At 37.5% G+C, this 13,164-nt stretch overlaps 1 protein-coding gene across 13 annotated transcripts in view; it reads left to right on the top strand.

Moving 5' to 3' along the window:
- The window catches only part of DGKI (diacylglycerol kinase iota), a 423,828-nt gene that overhangs the window by 320,727 nt on the left and 89,937 nt on the right, over window positions 1-13,164 (top strand). For all 13 annotated transcript variants that reach the window (XR_011438274.1, XR_011438273.1, XM_070265910.1 and 10 more), the window contains one exon: window positions 12,927-13,006. Coding sequence is in view for 11 of the 13 variants with exons in the window: in XM_070265910.1 (XP_070122011.1) it covers window positions 12,927-13,006 (80 nt within the window). In the remaining 2 variants the exon portion in view is untranslated. The remainder of the gene's footprint in view (window positions 1-12,926; window positions 13,007-13,164) is intronic.

Here is a 13,164-nt window from a genome sequence, read left to right as displayed (position 1 = left end):
GCCCTGTATGTCCTTCTCCCAGCACTAGAGTTGTCTCTGGTTTGAGAGAATCCTTAAAACTTGTGTGTTGAGTGATTAAGTGAATGCTTTGTAGACCTGAAAAATATTTCGGCACCATTCCTCATATGCATGATACACATTTGCCAAATTAATTGAAAATGAATACCAGGAGTTGTTATTCAAGATTATACTTGCCAAAGTGTTTAACAGGATTTTTTAAAAAGTGAGTCACGTGTCCCTTGGGTTGCCTTCTCAGGTGGTATACTGTCAGCATAAAAAACAGAATTTGATCTGTGGTTCGAAACCCAGATTTGTAGGGAATCTGCTAGTTTCTAGAAAGCACACCTCTGAAATATTATCCTCACATAGAATGCAATGAAAACTACTTAGTTACTTTATCTTATGTATGAAATTTTGAATTAACTATGCGAAGGACTTGGTTTAAACTCAAGCTATGGAATTCAAACTCTAGGATCATTTTTAATCACAATAACCTGGGGTTGTGAAACCTTTGACAGACCCTGGGTATGGCACCAAGAAGTACAAAGTTCTTAGGTGTTATGTTTCCTTTTGAATGCTAATATGCCTATTAATTTCCCCTGGTTCCAGGTGAGCAGCAGGTAGTTAATGATGACCTGTGGCACACAGTGGGGAAAAATTGGGTTGAAATATTGCCGACTCATTCTATTTAATTATTGCCAGCCCATCAGGTTAGAATTTTAGTTCCCTGATAACCCTGACACATTTGGAACTAATGAGGTAACGTAGAAAGATCCCACTTGTCCCCTCCATCCTCCCTTGGGGCTTTCCTTCCTTCATCTAGTCCATTGCCTCCCCTCCTTGATTTTTACTTCTAGTCCCTTATTCCCATCATCGTGTTGACTTTCTCAATACTGTTAACACTATGGCTAAGAAAGTAGGTAACATTTATTTTTCTGTATGTCAGCAAAGTATCTGTCTACAGGAAACTCAGAACAGTTTTTTTTCTTTTCTCTTGCTTTCTATTTTTTTGTTTTTTGGAGTTTTTTTTTTTTGTGAGGAAGATTCGCCCTGAGCTAATATCTGTTACCAATCTTCCTTTTTTTGCTTGAGGAAGATTCTCACTGAGCTAACATCTGTGCCAGTCTTCCTCTGTTTTGTATGTGGGGTGCTACCATAGCATGGCATGATGAGCAGTATGATGACTGGAGCCAAACCTGTGAACCCTGGGCCACCAAAGCGGAGTGCTTGAACCCAACCCCTACGCCACCAGGCTGGGCCTGCTTTTCTATTTTTTTTTTTAAAGTAATGAACTTCACTTTTTAGAGCAGTTTTAGATTTAGAGAAAAATTAAGTTGAAAGTACAGAGAGTTCCATATATCCCCTCAGCACCTCCCCCCTCGCCACCTTGAGCTTACATAGTTTCCTGTATTATTAACATTTTATAATTGATAAGCGTATATTAATACATTCTTATTAACTAAAGTCCCTACTTTACATTAGGATTCGCTCTTGTGTTGTATAGTTTCATGGGTTGTCACAGATGTATGGCATGTATCCACTATGACAGTATCACACAGAACAGTATCCTGTGTGCTGTACACATTCATCCATCCTTCCCCTGTAACCCCTGGCAACCATTAATCTTTTTATCGTCTCCATAGTTTTGCCTTTGCCAGAATGCCATATAGTTGGAATCATGAGTACATGGGTTTTTCAAACTGGTTTCTTTCACTTAGCATTATACTTTCCTCCATTGTCTTTTGTAGCTTGAAAACTCATTTCTTTTTGTTGCTGAATAATATTCAATTGTGTGATGACTAGTTGGTTTATCCATTCACCTATTGAAGGATATCTTGGTTGCTTCTAAGTTTGGGCAATTATGAATAACTATGCTATAAACATTCATGTGCAAATTTTTGTGGGGACATAGTTTTCAACTAGTTTGGGTAAGATGCCAGTGAGTGCAATCGCTGGATCATGTAGTAAGAATTTTAGTTTTCTGAGAAACTGCCAAGCTATCTTCCAAAGTGGCTGTTATCATTTTGCATTCCCACCAGCAGTGAATGAGAGTTCCTGTTGCTCCACATTTTCACCAACATTTTGTGTTGCCAGCTTTTTCAATTTTAGTTATTCTAATAGATGTGTAATAGTATTTCATGTCTTAATTTGCAATTCCCTAATGACGTATGTTGTCGAGCACTTTTTTCATATGCTTATTTGCCATCTATATATCTTCTTTGGTGAGATATCTGTTCAGATCTTTTGCCCACTTTTCAGTTGACTCTCTTATTGTTGAATTTTAAGAGTTCTTTGCATATTTTGAATACCAGTCTTTTATCAGATATGTGTTTTGCAAAGATTTTTTTCCCCTGATCTGTGTCTTGGCTTTTCATTTTCTTAACAGTATCTTTCACAGAGCAGAAATTTTAATTTAATGAAGTCCTAATTACCAAGTTTTTCTTTCTTGGATCATTCTTTTGGTGTTGTGGCTAAAATATCATTACCGATGTCAAGTTTTTAAAAATCTGTCTCTGAATAGTGTTAACATAAAATGCATTCATTCTAAAATTATTTATATTTTTGATAATTTACCATATTGTTCAGAATGCTTTCCTATTTTATGAATTTTTAACCCTGTGATTATTTATTCTTTTCAGAAAGTGAGGGTATTTTCATTTAGCCTCAACATAACCTCTGCAATTCTATTATTTCTATGTTTATGTTTAGAGCTTAAAATCCAGTCTTGCAAACCTTGCAATTTCTGAACATCTTTTTTCTGTTTCACACCTTCATTTAATGATCCCTTTGAAGATAGTTTTGTTTGTGGTTTGAATAGGTAAATAGCCCCATTTAGCCGCAATTCTCTTTTAACAGGAATGGCACTGTAATTGCATGTGTGTCAGATAATTAAATCCTTTCTTTTTTTAAAACGTTGAGCTTTCAGCCCTTTCTTTTCCGTAGTCATACCTTGTTGAACACGTCACAGTATCTCACAGGGGTTGAATTAGCTGCTGCGAATTTTCTCCCTTTTTGTAAATCCCATTAACGGTTTCACGTGGATTTGTGTCAAAGGCGGCTCTTTCCTGCTTTGGCTCTGAGGGTCTTTGCTTGTGTCATAAAGCAGCCAGCTGTGACTCCTTTCATTTCCATGTAGGTTTGGTTGATTGTTTTATTTACATGCTTTGGTTTAGGCTTTAGCCTTTAGAGGTTTTGGTGCAACACATTATCTGCTGTGAGAATGGCCCCATTTGGTCTGCTGAAATTGGGTTGAGACTTTATGAATGGCTAGTGCATGTTGATATAGAATTAGGAAAAATTGATAAATTTAATAAGGCTTAGAGGAGTGAATGTAGGATGGATTTGCAGATAGTAAGTGTTCTACAGGCATTGGCTGGTTTAATCTTTACAGTAACCCAGACAGGTGGGTACCGTGATGTCTCTCTTTACATAGAGCCTTCACATGCTATATTGCAAAAGTATCAAGGGCAAGATAGGCTTATTGTGTAATCAGAATGATAAAAAAATCTGTGATAATAAATTTCCTGAATATAGTGATTTACCAAGGGTAATTAAACATTAAAATGGATGGTATGAGAATACCTATCATAACAAAAACTACCAGGTTAAGAATGTCCAGTGTTAACGAGACTGGAAACTAATGTTTAGTAAACACTCTTTCAAAAGTCTGGGGGAAGCACTTTTGAATATCTTGTGCATCAGATGTCATGAACGTTTTATACCTCAAGCGAGAGCGTGGGTTTCATGTTTAGTTTATGTTAACTGTCAATCAGCTCTTCCGCCTAATATTGGAAATTCTAATGCAATGATTTTAATAGCAAAACAGATCATGTGATTTTTCTATAACAATTCTGATTAATGTCTGATATACTCCTGTCTCTCCTGTCACTATGATTAGCATCCTGCTCACAGTCTTATAGTTGCATTTCTTCATAAAGTAAGCAAGGGTACGTTTAATTCTGTGACCCCTAAATTACAGACAAGGTTGTAGCATGCCTGTCAACAGTTTTGATAAGCTTGATCCACAGTCTACAAGACCCTCGGAAGTTGGCCTATTGGAAAGGGAGGGGAGTGGGGAGTCTTTAAAAGTGACCCCACTCCTGCCAAGTATGTTCATGAAAATTTGTTTGTTACTCATACTTTCTGAATCTCGTGGTCATGATCCTTTGTCCAGGCCCAGAATTTCTTACCTTAGATTTGCTTCCCACCAATCACAGCCTTTCGCCCGTTCTTGTAGCTCTAATTACAAGTCTTGTGATTCTATCCTCACTCCCTGGTCAGCCTGTCACCAGTTCCCTGGCTTCACCTTTCTGGGCTCAGTGTTGAAAGCTAGGGGACCCTGTCCTCTGTGTGGCTCACGTTTACGAGAAGTAAGAAGAGTTGAGAACAGGGGTTTTTGAGTGAGAGAGACCTGGGATGAAATCTGAGTGCTCCATTGAGTAGTGTGACATTTTAGGACATGTTACCTAATCGTTCTAAGACTCAGTTTCCTCATTTTAGAAATAGGGATAATTCGAAATAGGTGAAGGGAATTAAGAAGTACAAACTTCCAGTTATAAAATAAAGAAGTCTTGGGGATGTAATGTACAGTATAGGGAATGCAGTCAATAATATTGTAATAACTTTGTGTGGTGACAGATGGTAACTAGACTTGTTGTAGTGATCATTTTGCAATTTGTATAAATATTGAATTGCTATGATGTATACCTGAAACTAATAGGATATTGTATGTCAAATATACTTTAATGAAAAAAATAGGAATAATGATATCCACCTCTTAGGATTGTGGCAAAGATTAAATAACACAATAAAACTGGTAAATTATTTATATTAATGTAAGCTCTTTTCTTCTTTTCTTCCCTCTCCTCCTTAGCCTCCTTTCCTGCTCTCCTCTCCTCCTTTTCCTCTTTCTTCTTCTCCTTCTTCGTGTCACGTAATCATTATTATTATTTTCCTGTTCATCCAGATTTATTCCACCCAGGCCTAAACCCTTATAACAGACGCAAGATTGTGTATTTTTAAATACAGCATGGATTAGATCATGCTCCCAGAATATACATATACACAATGTCTGTTCTGGCATACTGGCATTTCTAGAGGTGGAGGCCTGATTCTCTAGTGTAAGACAAGGAATAGCTTCAGCGCCCTGCTTCTCCTCTCCTTGCCACTTCTCTAAAACCCAGTCTGTGGCTCACAGCAGCTGTGTCAGGATAACTCCTAGCTCAGGCCAGCAGAAAATAGTTTTGCATCTGGGAAGCCACAAGGTTTGCATTTTCATTAACCTCAGATTCCCATACATTGTGAAGTCATTGGCCTCAACACAATTCGGGCACAGCCCTGCGGTTGTAGCAGAATAAAGTCTACTTCAGAGACCCCGGGGAGGTGTGTGTACCTCAGAGTTGGTCCACAAGGGTCTTCTGTCTTTCTTGAATCAAATAATTAATTCACTTGAGGAAATTATTTAATTTTCTTTTGCATCATACCTCCAACTCTTTGGAAAACATTTTTCAAGTTTTCTTAAAACTCTAGGGATTTTCCATTTAATAGCCTTTAAAAACTTTAGTTTTTAAAATTTTGTGTGATTCCATTCCATATAAGGGTACTGGAGTTTGGTCTATTCTCTGACTCTGCTTAACACTTATGGAGAAATAGAAATTTTAGAAACCATATTTTACACATTTTCTTATATTTTAGAAGTTTCTTACAGATGAAAGAGTACACTTGTAGATTGGTTGCTAGAAGATTTTGAATTTGTTGAAGATGAATAGTGTTAATTTATGCACTATTTGGCATAAATTTGCATAATGAGTTCAAGTAGTCTTAAGTTCAAGTATAGAAGACAAAATTAATTACTATGACCCATTGGCATTTTATTTCAAACATAAAATCCAGAGCATGCATGTGTGAAATATATAATAGATTTCTCAACCAATTAATTTAATCACATCTGGATTATGAGGCACTTAAACAAACAAATAGGGAAAGGGGGTTAATGGAGGCCAGGGTGCAGCCTGAGAAGGGAGCCAGAGCAGGGCTTATATTTTGGCTGGGAAGAAGTAATTGGTACTATAATTTTCTCAGGGCTGGGGATTGCCAGTTAACTCCACAAATTCTTTCCTATTTCTGCACTTAAATTTGTCAAAGCTTCACCATTGCTTTTAGTCTGCTTGGGCTGCCGTAACAAAACACCATAGCATGCTTGGCTTAAACAACAGAAATATATTGTCTCACAGTTCTGGAGACTGGAAGGTTCATGGTCCAGGTGCTGGTCGATTTGGTTTCTCGTGAGAGCTCTCTTCCTGGCTGGTAGACGGCTACCCTGATGCTGTGTCCTCAAGTGCTGGAGAGACAGAGAGACAGAGCTCTATGATATCTCTTATAAGGGCACTAATCCCATCATGAGCTCCCCACCCTGTGACTCATCTAACCCTACTTACCTCCCAAAGGCCCCATCTCTAAACACCATCACACTGGGAGTTAGGGCTTCAACATATGTGTTTTGGGGGGACACAAACATTCAGTCCCTGACAATCATGTTAGCCCAAAGATCAAAAATGTTAAAACCCCAGTGCTCCTTAGAGGATTAACGCTTTAATCTGTTATTCGTCATTTATACCCAAATACCAAGGAGGATCTCAGAGTATGTTTTGATAGAAGGAGGGGCAGAGAAGTGAATAAGAAAGTACTGATAAGATAGAGTAAGGGAAATCAATGGCCAAGGAATGCTATTGCTGGAAATTAGGAAGCCCATCTGATCCAACCTGGTAAAGGCAAAGAGAAAAGTAGTTTTGTTTGTTGGATCTAGGCTCTATTTGTGGAAAGATAAAACATGAATGGTTTTGACATACATAGTATCTGGTACTAAGGAAATTCAAGTTGTTAGTTCCCCAAAGACTAAAGTGTAATGCTTACTAGATACATATGGTTATTTAAAGTTTAAATTAATTAAAATTAAATAAGATAAAAACTTCAGTTTCTTAGTCACACTGACCATATTTCAAGTACTCAGTATGACATGTGGCTAATGGCTGCTGCGTGGGCCAGTGCGGAAAAGTCTGTGGTCGCTGTTGTTGTAGAGTCTTCTGAGGCCTGAATACTGCACATCATCCTGCTGCTTGTTGCATAAACCCACACATGCACGTGCCATGACAAGCCAGGGGGGTTAGTACTGCTTGACATGCCTGGTGTCCCCTGCTGGAAATGCATTGCAACAAAAGGATCATTTGGGGGGCCTCTCTCTTGGCAATAATTGATTACTTCTCTACTTTCTCCCCCTTTTCAATCTGATATTAATTTATACTTTTTTTTTTAACTTATAGAGAACCTCTCTGGAAGATATATAATAAACTTTGACACCAGTGTCATTAAAACTTAGTTGCCACAGATACCTTATATTACTTATTTTTAGTTCTGACATTCTCTATGTAGACTTGTTCTGTTCATGTATGTTATTTGTTTATATACATATATGTATACACATACCTACTTGTTCTGTTTCTTAACCTGGGTGGCAGGTCCACGAATGCCCATTTTAGTATTAACCTTTAAACTTCAGCATTTTATGTACACATATACATATATGGATGTGTACATATGTGTCTATATATGTATAGGTAATATGTGTGTGTATATACACACATACATATATGTATTTATATAAAATACTGAGGTTTAAAGATTAACATTAAAATGGGCATTCGTATACCTGCCACCCAGATTAAGGAACAGAACAAGTGCCTCCCCTCACCTCGCTCCTACTAAGATAACCAGTATACTGATTTTTGTACTTGCCATTCTTTTGATAGAAGTATATTTACCACCAATGTACGTATCCCTAAACCAGATATTGAGTGGTTTTGAAAAACTGAGTAGCAAGCCTAATCCTCTCTGTGTGAGGAAAAGATGATGCTCTCACTTTTAGATGAAGGCTTTCAAGGGAGCTGAAAAGAGTCCCTGATCATTGTTTGGCTTCGGCTTCCCTGAGAGTCCACACGAGCCCCTCCGCAGAGGATTTAGTGGGCAAGGTAATGGTTGAATTCTGGGAAGCATTTGACAGGGTGTTACGGTGGGTTCTAGCTACTAAGTGGAAATATGATTAGAGGGAAATATAGTTAGAGGCTTTGAATTTTTCTGCTTCATCATGACCTAACTCTTGCTCTCAAGAACAGGTTAAGGCAGAACACATCTAGGGGTGATATAGTATTATTATATATATAAGAAACTGCTTCAGACTCGCCTAGGCATTCTATCCTTGGGTTGAAAAATAACTCTACAAGGATTGTGAGAATATTAATAAAGACAGCTCGCACCATACTTGTCTCTTGAGTCACAGGGCTTCAGTATGTATTGTCTGGTAGCCCAGTACAGCTGTCATCCTGGGATCTTCTAGCCCCATCCCCTTGCACATTTCCTTTGGTTCTCTTCTCTGTTGGATTTCCCATTTGTTATATCCCATGCATTCCTCATTCTTGCTGCAAACTTTTATTGGGGCAAGTATGGCAGTAGCTTCTTGATAGAAAGTGTGCCCTTTATTCAATCCTTGAACTTGTTTGATGTTTGGATTATGTGCAAAAGTCTTAGCCTTCTGAAGACATTGTTTCATTGCCTCCTGAACTGTATAGTTGCCTTCGAGAAGTTTAGAACCATTTGAATCCCTGATCCTTTTTATGTGATTTAGTTTTTCTCTTCTGGAAACATGTAGACTCTTCTTTTTATACTCAATATTCTTAAATTACAAAGTAAAATGTCTTTACTGTTCAATTGCTATTGCTGGACACTTGTTGGGCCATTTCAGTTTGTAAACTAATGTTCCTCAGTTTTAGGAAATAGTCTCGATGTTTCTGTTTGTTCTTTTCTAGTAATTACTCCTCTGTATGTTCTCTGGCTTTTGGAATTCCTATTATTTGGATATTGGACCACCTGGACCAGTCTTCTGTTTTTCTTAGCTTTTCTGTCCTGTTTTACGCCTCTTTTTATTTTTTCTCTACTTTTGTGGAGATTTCCTCAACTTCATCTTCTGACCTTTCTAATGAGCTGTTTCTTTTATCAAATTTTTACTTTCAAGGATTTTGTATTTTTTTCTCTGAAAGATGCTCCTTCTCATTTTTCTTTTTCATATTCTTCATCTTCTTTTAATATAATCATATTTATATTTTATGGATGGAATATTTCTCTTAATTCTGAGGATTCAGAGTTAAAGACTCTTCCCCAGAGAAGAGTCTTACAATCTCTTTCTAAGAAGCTAAGCTTCTGGCTGCCAGCTTTTGGGGAGCCTGGTGAGGAAAGAAAGCTGGGGATCTCTGCATTCTGCAGATGGTCAATTAGTCCCCATTTTCTATAAGGTAACTGCACCTGTTGAGAGTGGGTGGTGGAATCTACTGATCTAACATCCAGTGCTTCTTATTTTAGATGCTCCTGATGCTGCCAGTTTTCAAGTCTTCTGAGGGTTTTACTGTGTAAATTGTGTTGGTTCCCATCCATCCCACCTGTTGTTTAGGATTGGACTGCTCCATGGGCTCTGGATCAGTTACCAATTTTCCATCTGCTTCATCTGTTACTATTTTCTCCTTACCATTTCTTTCTCTTTTTTCTCATTTTATGTCTTTAAAAAATCTATTTTCTGTAGTTTAGTAGCATTTCTGGTGAGAGAGAAGTACGTGTGTTAAGTCTGCCATCTTAATCTAGAAACCAGCTTGTTCTTTACTGCTTAGTTAGAACTTGTAAATTCTATTTGATCCCTGCAATATGTGGGTTAAGTATTGGCTGGCACTGGTGACAAAGTCTCTAAGGCCAAAATAAGATGAATCATCAAGATCAGGGATAGTGATGCTAATGCTCAGGTGATGAGCACTCTCACTGCTCCCAATTCAGAGGAAGGGAACTTCAGTGAAGTTTGGCAGTTGGTTGTCAGTAGTGTAAAATTAGGTAATTTTCCTCAAGTTTCTGCTTTGTTTTCACCATGTGAAGCCCCAAATGGAAGTGTCAAGTTACAATTCTTTTATACTACAGTTATTTTTCCCATCACAGGAAGAATAGAAGTTAGTTTTACATCAACAGGAATATGACTTATGGACTACTACCAGCTAATCTGTATAGTATTATGATAAATTAAAAGATAGATGACTAGATGTTTGCATTTTCTAGCTAAAGATGCTCAAAAGATACCAAAGGGAGCGAGGGAGAGCTATCATGATGTTTCGGTAATTTGTTTTTAAATGTAGTGTTGCATTTCTCTACACAAAATCCTAGAAGGTACCTATGCTAAATGCCATAATTTTCAATCCAAGGATCAGAGGAATTGAGTACCTTGCAAGATTAAACAGCTAATGAGTAATTCATAAGACCAAAGTAGTGCTGGGATTTGAATCCAAGAGTGAATGACTAAGTCCTTTCCACTGCACCCTGCTAACTTCAAAGGATAAATTTGATCACAATTGTCAGTAATCATACTATGAAATTGTGGTAGAAGGTGGTTTTTTTCTTTCCTTTTTAGCCCAATTAATGGCTAATATCAGTCAAAAGCACTGCTTTGCTTACTCAGCTTCTTGAGGATCAGGCAAAGTTGCTGATTTTATACCCATGGGGAAATGAATGACGCATCGTTGCAAACTTTTTCCTAGCAATTCCTTCTTGATTCTAGGTCTGGAATATCCAATCTCTAATTATAGTTTACAATATCTACTACCAAGCACCTTCTATTTACGACCAGACTAACTCCAAGCATTGATAATAGAAGGAAATCAAAGGTGTTGATGGGATTCCTGCATTTCTGTAAAATGTCTTCTCATTTAAGTAGCTAGATAAATATTGATTAAATTTCATTTCTCTACATTTGCCCACTTGAAATTAATAGAAAATATTGTTAAGCAACATTTTAATGTGGACCCTCGTGTTGACTATAGCTATATGCTATTTCTACAATCTTGACTTACTTTGTAGGCCCAAATTCTAGATTTTTCTCATTATTCCTCAAGTATTAGAGATCCTTATTCATCTCTTACCTGAGTATCTTATTTGGATCCTCTATTTAGTAGTCTATCTCAGGATGATGACTTTAATCAGTGCTTTAGGGATCTCCTTGTTGAATTTCCCTTCCATTCCTGTCAAAGATGCATGATCACCATACTAAAGACTTTTTTGATGTTTCTTTTTATATTTAAAAAGAAGAGAAAAAGTATTTTTCCAGATTATTATTCCCCTAAACATGTGATGCTTGCAGGGTTTCTCACCCCTTTGCTTACTGCTTAGCTTAGCTTCTCTTTGGGAAGAACAGGCCAAGGTAAGCTCCCACCAGTGCTTGCCCTCTACTTCTCCAAACCCTTGCTTCTTTCCCTATCCTGGAAAGTTGACCAAGCCCTTAAAGACACACTTTCTCTTTCACACTTGAACAGACCCTAAGCCTATCTTCCTCCCTCTTCTTACAAACTTTTATGACTATCTACCATTTCTCTACCAGCCATTGGGGTTGTGAAGGTAAACATGTCTTATTCCTTATGTGAGAGAGTCCCTACTCACTGACAGGCTTAAATAGTTCCACCAAATGATGGACACTTTCAAACTTTATGTGCAGCACTTTGGGAACCTAAAGGATTAAGGTGGTGGTACTGATGTCCCTAGGGGAAACCAATTTAGGAGGTAATATTGAGAAACAAGCTCTATTTCTTTTTTCCCTAGACCACCCTTGCTTCTCTAACTAAAAGAGCTACTCCATATCCTTCAAAGAGCCTAAAATCTACCCTCCAGGCAAGAAGTGGTCCCTCTCTCCTGTAGTTTTCAATTGACTAAATTCATACGTTTAGTATAGCCTATGTTACAGTTATTATTTTTGTTTATGTTATGACTTCCCTACTACTTTGTGAATTCCCTCAAGATTTTTCCATGCATTTTGAATGGATTCTCTGTATTATTAAATTTTAAAGCCCTAGCACTTTGCATTTTCAGACCCATTTATTGATGATTAGGCTTTAAAAATAAATTCAATGAGTGAAAGATTTTTGAAAATATTTTATGAACACCACTGTCATATCATCTGCCTGCTGGTCTCTAGTTGGTAAATTCAAGATTTTTACTTCTTTTTGTTAAATCATGGATTTAATAGTGTAACTGTACTTCTAAAATCAGAAATGTACACATGTTTTTTTGAAGTTTTGGAAAGCAAACTATTTTTTCAGTGTTTCAGGAATCTTATGGTTATATCTGAAGTAGGAGGTTCTGTCCACTAGAGCCATTATGTGACATTTGCCACCACCTAAATCAGGTATTTAAGGCACATAACAGCTTCTCATTATTTCTTGAAGTCCTGCTGCTACTGAATTTGCACTCACCATCTTTAAAATCAGTTGGATTTTTAGGCTATGAACCTTCCAGAAGCCTTTTTTTTTTTTTCTTTTTTTAATATTTCATGCCTATTTAGTTCTGGTGTTGACCACCAGGTAGGAACAGTGCCTTGAGTAGTTGAGTCTGTTAAATATGGAATTGTTGAAAACTGACAGAAAGATTAAGCCCCATGCATTCAGGAGGGAAAGGGGTAAGTGTCCAGAATCATGGTTTTTTAAAAATTTCTCTCTGGTATGTTGGCTATTGCAAATGCAGGCATAAATTATCAGCTGGCTATGAGCAGCCTCCTGGTCTGCCAATCCACTGTTTCCATGACATTATACTTCATATCAGGGCCACTGAGACAAAATGAAATGAAGCCCAGGTGGCAAGAGGCAACATGGATTGTGCAAGGAAAGAGTATACCAACTGTGGAAATAGAGAGATTGAGATCCTAAGGGAGGTATAGAGAGGATTTTGGATATTGAAATAGCCAAAAAAAAAACCCCAATAATATTTATGAGACTTTTCTAACTGTAAGAAACACATTTATGCCAATCTAGACAAATCAAATACGTTCTTTTAGACTTGTCTTTTTCCTTCCCCCTCAGCCATCCCTCTGGGTATTCTAGTGGTGCGTGGAGACTGTGATTTGGAGACTTGCCGTATGTACATAGATCGCCTACAGGAGGTGAGTTTCTTTAGCCAATTATTTATTCTTCTCAGTTTTCCATTTTTTAAACAATTACCAGATACATATACATTTGCTTCTGAAATGATGCGTTTGCGGAGGAAATGGAAATGTGGCGGCCTTGTCTTTTAAGCATGCACCATATCTTCTCCCTCCCC

Source organism: Equus caballus, chromosome 4, assembly GCF_041296265.1.
Source record: "Equus caballus isolate H_3958 breed thoroughbred chromosome 4, TB-T2T, whole genome shotgun sequence".
NCBI lineage: Eukaryota > Metazoa > Chordata > Mammalia > Perissodactyla > Equidae > Equus > Equus caballus.
The sequence above is the reverse complement of the archived record's forward strand: the minus strand, read 5'-3'. Positions and strand labels throughout refer to the sequence as shown.